The 14,247-nt window shown below is 41.3% G+C and overlaps 2 protein-coding genes across 2 annotated transcripts; both read right to left on the bottom strand.

Annotated features, from left to right (window-relative positions):
- On the bottom strand, positions 1–9,768 carry bpifcl (BPI fold containing family C, like). The gene is made up of 16 exons (XM_080733800.1): positions 9,725–9,768; positions 8,163–8,274; positions 7,825–7,936; positions 6,239–6,370; positions 5,526–5,681; positions 4,809–4,866; positions 4,466–4,526; positions 4,276–4,367; positions 3,618–3,794; positions 3,021–3,080; positions 2,461–2,631; positions 2,262–2,329; positions 2,114–2,156; positions 1,959–2,019; positions 1,525–1,601; positions 1–602 (listed from the first exon to the last, which is right to left on the bottom strand). The coding sequence occupies exons 2-16, from the start codon at positions 8,260–8,262 to the stop codon at positions 522–524; spliced, it is 1,449 nt and encodes a 482-aa protein (XP_080589926.1). The 5' UTR covers positions 8,263–8,274; positions 9,725–9,768; the 3' UTR covers positions 1–521.
- A 2,057-nt stretch (positions 9,769–11,825) lies between these two features.
- On the bottom strand, positions 11,826–14,247 carry LOC308291441 (vesicular inhibitory amino acid transporter-like; the record flags this gene model as incomplete). Its single annotated transcript, XM_080733451.1, has 2 exons — positions 11,826–13,013; positions 13,858–14,247. The coding sequence occupies 2 exons, from the start codon at positions 14,245–14,247 to the stop codon at positions 11,826–11,828; spliced, it is 1,578 nt and encodes a 525-aa protein (XP_080589577.1).

Genomic DNA, 14,247 nt, shown 5'->3' with positions numbered 1-14,247 from the left:
TACTCCATATGATATATATGATAAATTGTAATAACATGCATGTAGTCATAAAAAAAAGTTATTAACATTTAAGTAAACAATGAGTCGTTATTATTAAAGATGACTCTTTAATTGCTTCACTCATTAGCTTTTTAATGGATGAAATTACAAAATGTAGACCTAGCCTGTTCTCATGTTAGTAAAGTCTGATAAAGGTATCAAACTCCCTGTTAAAAGGCACCAGAATACAGGGAATTACATCTACTCTGTTAAAAGGTTCCTGAGGGACGATCCCCAGAACCACCGCCTCACTCACATATTTAACTGTTTTTGCTTCCATGATTGTAATTATTAACTGATGACTAGAATGCAAGGTTAAGGTTTACAGCCCTGCATGGGCCAAAAGTTGTGCAATTGAAGTCTTGGCATCCAGACTAAGCAGAGAACAACAGCTGATTATAAAGTTAGGATAAACAATCTGAGAAATGAAGAATGGGAGTCTAATATGATGAATGGCTACCATGTCTACAGATGCACCAGCATTATAAAATCCAGTACATCGTCGTCATTTGGTTCCTGTCTCTCTGCGACAGCTCAGCATCCGATGAGAGGCCAATAAACCCCTGTTAGGGCAAGAAGAGAAGAGTGAGCCCTCTTATTTTTAATTAGCACTGTAGTATTAGGTGTTTCTGCTCTACTGAGAAAAGATACAGTATGATTAGATCAAATGCAATGACCCCTAGGAAATGTGCCTGTGACACATTGTGCCTAACAAACACATGATTAGATACAGCTACACCTATGTACATACAGTCAGAAATGATAGTCCTGTTGTACAAATACAAGGAGGGGGGAGTACAGAAAGTATAGTAAGAGCAGAGAGGAGGGATGGCATGCAACATAGGCCGACACTGAACTCTTCAAACATCATCTGATTGACCCACTGAGGAACCCAGAGTTCACTGAGTACTTTTCCTTACTCAAATCTGCCCCAGTGCCCAAAAGTCGCTATCTTTCCCATCACATTTATGACTGACCATGCATGAAGTAACAACTTTCAACCTGGCATCCCTATTTTGTGCATGTTAAGCAAAGGATTTCCAGAATTTAACAAGGATTTCTATATTTCCCCAAATTTTCTAAAATACAACATTTCAAGCTTGTGAGTTTGTAGATAATCGCTATTAGTCGTAGGACAAAGTGTACAGCATATGGCATCAGTGGTTAAAACTTGTATAGACCTTTTTCCAGAGTGCTGCCATGTAGCTGCGGTGTCGGTGCACAGACGCACACACACATACCGTAGGTGCTGCTTGACACCACAGTTATGGTTGTCGCTCTGAGAAATCGGTCTATAGAGAAGATATGCTAACCAGAACATTTGTGTTTACTGTACCTTGACTACCATTCCCATTTGTCCATGTATCTTTAGGGGTGTGTGCATGTGCATGTTGTGTGTGTGTGTGCGTGCGTGCGTGCGTGCGTGCGTGCGTGCGTGCGTGTGAGAGAGAGAAAAAGGTAGAGATTCTCAACACGGATACAAACCTCCTCTATCTTCAGAACAGAGTTGACCAACTTTGCATATGGCAAGCTGGGTAAATCAACCCCAATGGCCAGTTTGTCTAAAACAGACAGTTACAGGTCATGTCAGATAGAGTTCAAATTGCAATGTAAAGAAGTATACTCAGATCTGGGATAATACAGATAGTTTTTTGTTATTGCAGCTTCCTTTAACAGGTTGTTGTAACAGTGATGATATAGTCCCTCAATTAAACATTAATACATAATTCTGACTAGACGCACCAGTAATTCAGATTTCCCTGAGTCGGTATTGTTTATATATAGCAAACCTCTATTTAACTTACAAACAGAGACCATACACCAATGTTACAGTATACATACTGTAGCGTGGTACTATGATTCTATGTCTATGAACACAATTACACAATAATGTTTAAAGTCTATTTAGTAAGACTCACCATTCACTTTAGCCAAGAAAGGCATTAAAGACATCTTGGCAAGGCTTTCCAAAGCAGCTGTCTGCAAGATGACATTAAGTTAAACTCACTATTTAAAACAACTACATTTATGTGCTGTAGTTAAAGCTTAGCCTGCTTTCAGGATTCTGACAAACCTGAAATGGGCCGACTTCACTTGATGCCAGTGTCAGGGTAAAACTGTGTTTGTAAAAAGACAGCAGTGTTACTTTGAGTATGTGAAAATAGCGATAGTATAGTATAGACTCAAAATGTAAAACGTGATTTTGCCAGGATGTTGCTTACTTGTCCATTGCTATGGAGCCCTTGAGTTTCCCACTGTCGATCCATGCCTTACCACTGAATCCAGAATCCTGCAAATGAAATGAACAGATGTTTGCATTAGATGATCCATGGCAGATCGTTTATTTTGTAGACGACTCTATATAATCACGTGAACTCTAATCTGTACCAGGCTGACTTGTGTGCGCGTGCAAGTACTCACAACATTGAGTGTGAACAGCGGGGTACGGGTTGTATTGGGCAGGATTGCAGATGCCTTAATAGTCCAGTTTAACAGATCCAGTTTAATAGAACCAGGGTGGAAAGTGAATCTGGGCGACTCCCTTGCCTGTATTTGCAGTTCCATCAGCAGACTAGGAAACAGCTTGGGAAGCTAGGTAAAGAAATAAACAATAGTGTTTTATGACATTTGATGGAAACATGACATCCACCATGCTGGAGGAGTGACAGCGAGGGAGATGATTGGAATTATCATCTCTTGATCACTAATCCGTCTGCCTTTTACAGTATAAAGGGCAATTTACACCAAGCACTATAACTAAAATTAAATCTCTGCACGTCTGTATATCCGTCTGTAGTTCACAAATTAAAAACAATAACTATTATATATATATATATATATATATATATATATATATATATATATATATATATATATATATATATATATATAGCAGCTTATGTCAAAATGATTATTCAGTCCCATTGCCCATTAATGTTGAGACAGGTCAATAAGTTCTACAAACAGATAAAATGTCTCACCTGAGGAACGAGTAGCCCAAAGGAGCTGGTGTTGAGGTGGAAAGGACAGCCGGGAGGTAGCTGAGATGGATGGTATAAAGAAACGGCTGAGATAAAACATGTTACTGTGACTTCTGACACATGCACAGTGGTGGTAGAGGTACTCAGATATTTACCTAAGTAAATATCATGTTTTTAATGTCGTACCAGGAGACAAACACAATGTCCATGGATGGATATGGACTTTAAAATCATGGACAGAGCTCACCTGTCCAGCACTACCCAAGGACAGCTCCCAGCTCCTGTGGTTTAGAACCATGGACAGAGCTTGTCCACTGGGCTACTCCTGTGTTTCAGGACCATGGACAGAGCTCACCTGTCCAGCAGTACTCACACCACGCGTGCGTGTGTGTGTGGTACAATACAATAAGTGGGCATAGTGTTCACACTATTGGCTGTTGGATATTAAAAGTGACGTGTAGTGTAGAATTTAAAGTACTTGAGTACAAACTGGAGTATTCAAAATGACATGCTTTTAAAAATGTTCATCCATCCACCCATCTGTCTGTACTATGTTGGCCTACTGTTTCCTCCCAGTCATCTGTCCATAGTACTCACCATGCTGTCATTGATGAGGAACTGGAGTCGTCCAGCTGAGTAGTGGCCATAGGAGGCAGTGTTGGCTGTGAACTCAGACAGGCCAACTGACATCATGTAGGCTGGCTGCTCTGGTAGTGTAAATGGCTGAGCCTTGAAGGGAGGGTCCTCGCGGTGTTTGATCCTGTAGAACTCTCCCTTTAATTTCATGTGCATCAGTTAATTTAAGGTTTGAAAATATGGTCATGATCATATTCCCCAAACTTTAATGCAAGGCCTACTTGTAGTTAATGGATAGCTTTCTCTCTCTGCTTCTTGCCCTTTATCATGTTATTCTGAGTTCAGAAATCAACGCATTGTAAAACATGCAGTGGGAGAATGCCATGTTTATATTAAAGATCACAGCTCTCAGCCGCATAGATAAAACATCAATATTGATGTTTTGTCGATAAATCGATTTTACTTGTAAGCCACAGAAGGCCATGGTATCGTATAGTATTTTAGAGCGGGGCACTAACCACATACCTGCTCACTGCAAACCATAAGCTTCAATTATATGCCTAACAAGTAGATATTAAATTGAAATGTGTCTGAAATAGCTTGAGGAAGGAAGTTGCTAGAACATGCAAATGGGACATAGCTCAACCATCTTAACCATCAACTCTCCATATATCTTTACCTTTAGATCAAGTCTCAGACTTGAAGTATTCATGAGAGGTAAGCCGGTGAGAGCCATGTCCACAGCCAGATCTTGATTCACCTTGAATGAGACTGTAAATAAGCAGTAAAGAACAGAACAGAATGCAACTAGATACGAATTGTGCATAGGTGAAAATTCATGCAGTATTGAATGCTATTTGTTGCACTACCATTTATTTTCTGTAGATGGTGCTCCAAGTCCACAATGTGCTGCTTTACTGCTGGGCAGATCTGGTACAGAATAATCATTCACCCAATGTAAATTAAACCAGATTTTGTGCATTTATCAACATTTATTAAAGGTGGTTGCATTCGTTTCATTTGTCAGCTGTGAGCATGTCCTGGGGTTTTACTATGATTCAGAAATACTAATAATCCTGTTGTCTCTTCAGTGTTAGCCCCAGTTTGAAAAGTGATTTATGATGTCATTAATTGGCACACCTTCGAACCTGGGACTTGCCCCCCTCCCTCCCCATATTGACACAAAATGGAATTCTTGGGTCAGATACTCACTGTCTTTTCTACTTCGCTTCTGATTTGACTAAGGTCCACCAGGTGCCGGACGAGCCAACTATACATGAAAGTGAGGAAAGGTTTATACGTTTGACATTAGTATGATTTCCAAGAAGACACTCTCTTATTTATTGATATGATCCTGTATGTCTGTCTGTTAGGGCATTCACGAATAAAAGTGATTTTTAGTATTCGAATTATTCGACCTCAAAGTATTCGAATAGTCGAATATTCTATAGGACTGACCAAACTGTCAAATATTAAGTAAGCAAGAGGCGAACATTGTGAAAATAGCCGATCTACATGCTCACAACACCTCGTGTTACGAGGCATTGTGAGCATGTAGATCTGCTATTTTCACAATATTTATCTGTGGAACCGACCGAGTCACATTAAATGTAATACCTACAATTCCAAGTGCTTGTCAGGGTGGGGGTCCCCAGTTCAAATATGTTTATTTTGGGGGTCACGGCCTAAAAAGGTTTGAGAACCCCTGGTATAGAGCATTAACAAATTCATCCACCAGGGGCATTGACAGCTCATTCTTATGACTTCCTATCTAGACAAGTTTTATAAAGTATACAGGTATATATTTTTAAAAAGAAAACAATAAAAAAAGCGAATATTCGACTTCGGTGAACAACGTTGAATAGTGACTTTGATATTCGAATATTAGGTGAATGCCCTACTGTCTGTCCATCTATTCATCCTTTTTACCTGCTCCGACCATAGAAGGCCATTTTTGCATCTCCAACAGTAGCATTGCAGCTTACACTGGAGATGTTGAGGCGTCCATCAGCATCCCTCCCCAACTCAGATATAGAGGTCACACCCAGATTAAATACTGCCAGCTTGAATGCTCCACTGAGAAGACTGGAAATACACATAAACCAACACATATCAATATTCTGGGTAGAACTTTGATGGTGAGTAAGCACATTAGATTTGTACCGTCCGTATTGAAATAATACATGAACCTTGTACCCTGGTATCCCTATTTTGGTGCGAACATTCTGTGAAAATGTAATTTAGGCTATTTCAGTGAGGAATTTGGTGATGGAGAAAAAAATAAGGGGATCAAAGACAACCCTTGGGGGACCCTGGTCAACTAAGTATATCCTTTTGGCTTTTACCCATTTAGACCCAAACGCCTTCTAAATCCTGACCTAAGTTTTCAGAAAACATATCTTTTTTAAATATACCTGTTGCTCTATACAGTACATAACGTTTTTTTGTTAAATACAGTACATAGCAACATCTAAAATGACACAGATGCTTTCCTGGTCTTAATGGGTTAAGTGGTAAAAGAGGCAATTATGAAGTTTCCACAGGTCATTTTAACTTATTTTCAAAATGTAGATTTCCTAGCATGGATAAATGCCAGAGCAACATATGCAAGACATCGCAACCTGATGATTATTATTACTTACATATAACGATAGCGCATCGACCAAAATCCTTTTAGAGCAACACTAAGGCCAGAGAGAGAAGCCTTGAATCCTGTGACATCCTTGTAGAACTCAATAGATGGTTCTGGAAAATCACACTGAGTCACAGTGGTGCTGGGGAGAGATCAAAAGACAGGTTTAGAGAGGTGTTTTAATTTAATATTTGCATATTTTTTTGCTTCCATTTTTTGTGCAGTACTGCTTTTTCAGGGGTAGCCTACTCAATGTTTTTCAAGGCCAAGGACTCCTCAGCTGAGAGAGAGATGAAGCAAGGACCCTGGTTATATTGGTGAAATTGTGTTGCATATTAAACTTTTATTTTTGAGCGGTGGTAAACCGCTCCATAGAGTGGCTGTGCGTGTGTCTGTAGCCTTTTTCCTCAGCGTTTTGCCATAGCAAAACGTGTGTGTGTAGCATCAGTGATGTCATCATCATGTGTCTGTAGCCTTTTCCCTCAGCGTTTTGCCATAGCAAAACGTGTATCAGTGATGTCATCATCATGTGTCTGTAGCCTTTTTCCTCAGCGTTTTGCCATAGCAAAACGTGTGTGTGTAGCATAGCCTGTACATCCTAGACTCAAATCCTAGTCTGAAGAGGTTATGCAAGCACGACCACCGCTCACTTCACATTGGGTGTGATTTTTTCTTTGACTATTGTGTGGCTAAGGGTTGTCTCAAAGTGATACTGCAGATGTGATGCTTCATAGGTTTGTTTGAAAGCTATATGCAGCACAAATGTTTGTTCTTTGTTTACACTTGCTAACAATATGTTGGATTTTGGTTAATTTGTACTTTCACACAATTACCTAAAACAAAAAAACAAACAAACAAATAAATAAATGTTGTTACAACCTTGGGGTTCTATCACAGACCCCTAGTAAATTTGAGGACCCTATAGGGGTCCCGGACCCCCTGTTGAAGACCCATGAATGACTCATACTGTCTGTGGCTAGAAATCTAATTATGTGCCATGGAATGCAGCTTTTTCAGATCCATAACTGATTTCACACACTGACTGGAATTGGACTGGAATGAAAGCCTACGGTACACAGGCCTTCTCCAGGCCCTGCAGGGTGGGATTGTCAAACAGTTTCACATTTTAAAAAGATTTATAGACATTTTGGAACATTTTTGTCTGGTGACATGCCCAAAATAGGGACACCATGAGGGTTAAAGTGGTTCCCACCAGCCTACCAGCCACTTTGGCAGCAGGTAACCACCCTTCATTTCATTTTCAGGCCATTTACTGTTTACTGCTTAGTGTTGGAAGTGATATTTAGACATGGCTTTGGGGCAAAAGGGAGAAGCAACTTGACAATATAGATATAATATGCAGAATTGCAAATAACTAATATTTATTTAAATATTTTTTACTGTAGGCTATAGGAACTTTGGCATGTACTTGTACTTTTCTTCCAGAATGTGAGCTCAAAAAGTGGTTCACCTGTAGCTCCATCTTTTGACTGTATATTGGCCAAAATAGATAATGTATAATATTCTCTGACTTGGCTATTGTTCCAATAAATTGCATCCAATAAAAACAAATTGCATCCAATAAAGAAAACCTACCGGATAAGTTGGTATGGTACAGGTCCCACAAAGGTGTTGATATAACCCTTGATGGTTGGGAAGGTCATTCCAACCAGCTTCTCCTGCATCCATCCTGCACCTATATGACTCCCTTGCGTATAAAATACAAGGAGAAAATGATAAATAGAAAGATTTACTGATAAGGCTCTTGTCTGAGAGTCCTGTCCTGTTGCTGTATCAAAGGAAACAAAATCACCCACCTGTGACCCAAATCCTTTTGATTAAGTAAAGCAGGCTATCTGACCCAATGATGTGTTTTGTTTTAATGTATGACATTGGACTGAAGGGACAAAGTCTACTATTTGATATTTGCTTACCATACTGAAGTCCTTTGTTGGTCAAAGTGACTTGTATGGCAGGATTGTCTCCATAACAACAGGTAGCGAGCATCAGCGTGATTATCAAGGATGGCAGCATCCTGCAGGTCACCTGGAGGAGAAGGACTGAGCGCTTTCAAAGTCATCACATACTCATTTCGTTATCAGTGAGATCTTGGCGGGAGAAAACAATCACTGTGAGCTTAGACTGATGTTGAACTTAGTAGCACTTTGGTTATTTCAGGACCTGGCCATTATATAAATCATAATAATAATGTCAATCCAATCAATTTATTTTTCCTTTGGTTCAAGAGTGAGTAACTGTAAGTAGTATACTGTATGTTTTGACCGTTTTGATCAGGGTGCCCTGATTCACCTGATTAAACATGTTGGCTGTTTTATAGAATAACATTTGTTTACTTCCTGTCTCATTTTTTGAGTGCTCGGAGCTCTTCTTCTTTTTTACAGTATATATTCCCACTGATCCTATAGCACCATACACACTTTTCAGATTTTGTTTTTAATCTCATATGAGCACCCGGTTGACCTCTGTGTTTTTTCTCATATCGAAAAATGTGTTGGTCTATTTCACTGTGTAATCTTCTTAAGGTTGATTTATGCTGTGACCGTAATGTCTCAAATGCAGGGTAGATATGAGTGAGGTCAGTGTGTTTCTATTTTGTGCCCTTTGTTCCAGTGAATGGAAATCTTAATGCTTATCAACTACAATTATACATCTTGACAATTGTGTGCTTACAATTTTGTGACTTGCAGAAGGCCATTTAATGTGTCGCACTCCACAAGTGCTTCCTCAACAAACCTTTGGGGGGGGGGGGGGGGGGGTATCATTCATAAACAGCAAGGACCTTCTGCAATCTTTTGTGCCAAAATTGGAAGGAAACAATCACTCATGTCATTTTAGTTGATAAGCACTCACTGGAACAAAGGGCGCTAATTGCAAACACTAGGGTGTACTGTCCACTGACTAGTGTATAACCTAATATAGCCATTTCACTTTCCCAAAAATACACTCTTTTTCCTGTAGCCAGATTCTTAATGTCTGATTCTCTAACCTTTTTCACATGCATTCAATTTCAGGGTGAAAACACGATTTGTTGTTCCCCATTCAGGGACAAGCAAGCAACTGATGAATATGATTAACAATATTTTGACTTATACAAAATGACTAGACATGTGTATGCACATCTTTAAAACACAGATAGCTGCAAATAAAAAAGAGGGGGGAAAGTGCACCAACGATTTTACCATTTGACTTGGTGACAAATTGTTGTGAATAATGTTTTGTGAATACTGCAAGTGTGTGGCTTCTCTCTCTCTCTCCCTCCTCTCTCTCTGAACAATATTTGGATTTATATCATGCCCAGATGGATACTTTCCGGATTAATATGCTAAAGTTCAGCATCACTCTATAATAGGCTTGCTATATTTAAAAGAAATCATTTCATTTAAACAAAAACAGCAACAACACACAGGCTTGTATAATGTAGATTGCACTGACATACAGAGAGTATTAGTCTGAAATGAAATAAAACCATATTTACCAGAATTTCTGTCAAGTCCAAGTGAATGTGGTTTGTTCTTGATGAGAGCCTGTTGTGTGACCCAACTTCCCTCTTGGACATGATTTATGCTGTAGACTCGGTCTCCTGACTGTTTGACTGAGAAGTGAAACTCGCCTACACAGTCAAATCATTTCAGGTCCATTTCCTCACTTTATGAGCCAAAAATGAACACTCTGAATTTTGCAGTGTACTCCATAATAAGAACGCCCCAAGGGAGCAGTGTCAGACTCAGCACAGTTGAATGTGTCTGATTTTGGGATGGGTGTGTGTAGCTACAATCACGAGGGTTTAATTATTGTCGCACAAGAGCTACTTTCTCCGTCTGAACTGAACACGTAAAAAAACACATGTTGGAATTTATGAGGCGTCACGTGTGACGTGCGGTCTCTATACACTGCTCTCTGACAAAAAAAAGAAAGAAAAAGAGGATTAAAAAGAAGGAGAAAAGAAGAAGAACATGGGGGTGGCGGGTGGTGCATGAGTCATTTCACATAATGCATATCACGAGAAGTCCGCAGTTTTTATTTAATTAGCACGCAATGTTTTTTTTTAAGAAAGGGGAAGGTAAACCCCTGAATTAAATTTAAACAGAACGGAAACGTTTTCAATCAAAATAATAAATAAAAAAAACAACAACAGCAATATTATATAGAATTAAAAAATATATTAGTCATTCTTACATAATTAGCCTACCTTGGTGGAAGCATTAGTCTATTTTCATTGGAATGCCTTCTGAGGGCATGCAGCATTCAATAAACCTTCTGAAACCATCACTGCTTGCTTCCATTTAATGGGCAAAGACACTTAATCGCCAGCCATAAATTATTAGATTTATTTATCCATTATTTCAACAAGTACTCTTTTTTTCTTCTCACACAGCATGATTAATTCCATTAAAGCACACCGAACAATTTCAACAGGAAGGGAATATTGACGGACAAACGATTTCCATAGAACACACACAGGACCCACTTGCTTGCACGTGAATTCACTTCATCCCTAATGACATTTGAAACACCAAGAAAACAAATGTGCCAACGAGGACCACTATAGACTTTACAATCGAAGAAAAAAAACAAATACGAATTCATTTTGTTCAAACAGCTACACTGAAGTTATTCATAGTTAATATTCCCACAGAGCACCATCTGATATAGCCTATAATATTAACGAGGGGCCTATTTGGCCCACTTGTTTGTGTAATGTCTCTGTACTCAGATAAATGATATATTTCTAGCAGCTCAAACCCCAATACTGACATATTCACTCCATTGTTTTATTACATAAGTCGTCATTCCCTGGATATAAACACATACATACACACTCACATTTAGACCCATTTGGCGGACATTTAATTGCGTTATTATTGCCCGTATAATGATCCTCATGTCTGTAAGAAGGCTACTAGCCTGTACTGTAGGCCTACATGTATTGTTGTAAAGTCTATTATTGCACATTATCATCACGAAGGCAAAAACAATGGAGAAAAAATAATAACACTCGTAGCCTAATCCTCAAGCGGTCAACAACAGCATGATGATGCTGTGTTCACCATGACTTGTGCTTCATCACCATTCAATGTGAGGGTTTAGAGCAGTGGTTTTCAACCTTTTTCACACCAAGGTCCATTAATTATTCTGCATTTTAGCCGCGGACCACCATTTGATTAGATTTAGCCTCTCGGATCCAAAACTATTCTGTCCATGCTATCGATGTTGGTAGTAGGCCTACCATATAGGAGAGCTGACAGGCCAACGTTGATCAAAATAACAATTCTTTTTTTTTTTATACATTCTCTAATTGTGTAGACTTCTTGTAAATTGAGTGTTAAACAATAACTTTACTCTTGAGAGCGTGAAATGAAACCAAATGGACCATAAGGGTCCATTTGGTTACGCTCTCAAGAGTTAAAGATCATCTATAGGGGTCCATTTGGTTACCAACGTCTCCATCATTTAGCTGGGGACCACCTGGAACCCCCTCAAGGACCACTGGTGGTCCCCGGACCACTGGTTGAAAACCACTGGTTTAGAGTTATATATGGGTTGTAGTAACCTGTGGCCAATATAGCTCTCAGTTCTCAGTCATGGAGGTCATACTTATACGCCTCTATGAGCCCTTCGACTGAGTGAATGAAGCCGGATATGGCGCATATGCCCCCGATAACGAAAATGGCGACGTCGAAGAAGACGTGGTGCCACAGTAGACTTCTCCACTGGAGCTTCAGGTGGAAGAGGCTCGGGAGGAGGAAGCACAGCCCGGCGCCGGTGAGGCTCCCGGTCAAGCCCATGAGGAGGGCGAAATGAGGGACAAAGACCGCCATGAGCAGCGTGAACACCACCAGGCCCACGCGGAGGCCCAGGCCCCACGACTTCAGGCGCCCACCGGGGCCGTAGCAGTCTGGGAAGAGGGCCCTGCCTCCGTCCTGGAACAACGACTTCTCCAGGACCTCGACCGCCGCGAAGAACGGCAGCGGGTAGGACAGCAGCGCCTTGGCCACGAGGAACACGTTGACCCAGGCGCGGATGGTGCCCGGCAAGTTGTCCGTGATGACCTCTTTGGTGGCGTCCGCCCAGGTCAGGTAGGCGACCAGGGCGAAGAGGCCCTTGAGGACGCACGCCGAGATGTGGGTCCAGTCCATCATGCAGTGGAACTCGCTGGGCCTCTGCATGTTGCCCTCCAGCGAGGGCAGGAAGATCTGCGAGGTGTAGCTGAACACGATGATGCCGATGGAGATGGGGAACTTCTTGACGTCGATGTAGAACTTGACCTTCTCCCAGGCCCAGTCGCGCGCCCTGGAGAGGCAATAGGCGATCACGATGACGTTGATGACGATGTGCGCTATCGTGCACAGCAAGCTGAACTTGGACACGGACTTGAGGTTCTTCAGAAACGCGCACGGCAGGAGCGCGATTGTGGCCACCACCGACCAGGCCTTCTGGGAGACGGGCAGGAAGGGGAAGCTGTTGTACATCAGGTTCCCGCTGACCACCACGTACAGGATGCACGTCATGACCAGCTCGATGATCTGGGCCACGTTCACGACGACGCCGCCGAGCGACGGGAAGCGAGGCGCGCAGCATGCGTTGGCGATGTCCACGTAGGAGTCCCGCACGCGCACCAGTATCCCGTCCTCGTTCTCCTCGTACAGACACGCGATGAGGATCTTGCCGGTGTAGCAGCACACGACCGCCGCGAAGATGATGAGGAAGAGGCCGAGGTAGCCGCCGTGCAGGATGGCGTACGGCAGGCCGAGGACAAACATGCCCTGTGGACACAGAAAGCACATGTGACACTGCAGGCCCGTCCAGCTCACACATGGTATATACATTTAATCACTTTGTCCAAATGCATAATAATAATATTAACAATATTAATAATAATAACTGGCTATGAATAAAATTATTACAATTATTAATAATATTATTAATTTATTATGTATTAATAGCATGAAATAAACATGTGTGTGTGTGTGTGTGTGTGTGTGTGTGTGTGTGTGTGTGTGTGTGTGTGTGTGTGTGTGAGAGAGCTGCATATATATATATATATATATATATATAAATGCATTTTCCTAATAGCATGAAACGAATTGAGGTATAAAAAGGACAATTACATTTGAATTTGTACATTTAATTGCTCTGGTGGTCAATTTGATCGCATGGCTGATAAGCACAGCCGTGACGCTTCGGGCTATCAAAGACATTCAGGGCCTGCTTGCTTGCAGAGAGGATAAAGCAACTGTTTTCTACTGATAAAAAGATTTGAATATATAAATCTTAATTCCTCTAGCTGCTGCTGATCCGCGTGAATAAACACGTTATCTAGCCCATGTATAAAATCGATAGAAAGGTTCTGAATAAATTCATAGACTAACAAACATTTTATTCGTTTATTTTATCGCATAGTTTTACAATAATCTCAGTATAGAATTTTGAAGATTTTTTTCTCTTTGTCTTTCAAAATATTTTATCTTGAGATTAAAATATTGGTAATTCAAGGTGACTTTACTATACATTTATGTATAGTATAGACATATATAGCCTAGGCTTCAAATTCGTTGAGGCCTTAATTGCTTCACTGGACATATAATTCCAGGGCATTTCTCAATATACCTGAATGGCGTTGGTGACGTTCCAGCCTGCCTCCCAGGAGGTGATCTTTGGTTTGTCCTCCTCCAGAGAGGCGCTGGGTTTGAGGGAGGAGGGCCTGGTGCCAGCGGTGCCATCTCTCTGGTAGTGGCTGTCTCCATCCACCCCCCCGTCCTCCTCTCCTTCCATCGAACCCCCTTCCTCGTCCCCGGGAAGGACGTCCATTTGCATCCCTTGCCTGTAGTCATAATCCAAGTCGTCGCACTCGGCGAAACCCAAACCCTCCTCGTCCGTCGCGGCCTGGAACCCCAGGCGGGCGAACACGCCGCTGACCTTGGCCTGGGATTTGTGGGACACCGTGTGGGCCGCATTGGTCAGCTTGTTTGTCAGTTTGTGTCGGATTAGGTGGGCCAT

The sequence above is a fragment of the Nannobrachium achirus genome (assembly GCF_963921795.1).
Source record: "Nannobrachium achirus genome assembly, chromosome: 9".
NCBI lineage: Eukaryota > Metazoa > Chordata > Actinopteri > Myctophiformes > Myctophidae > Nannobrachium > Nannobrachium achirus.
This window is presented reverse-complemented; position numbering and strand designations above follow the sequence as displayed.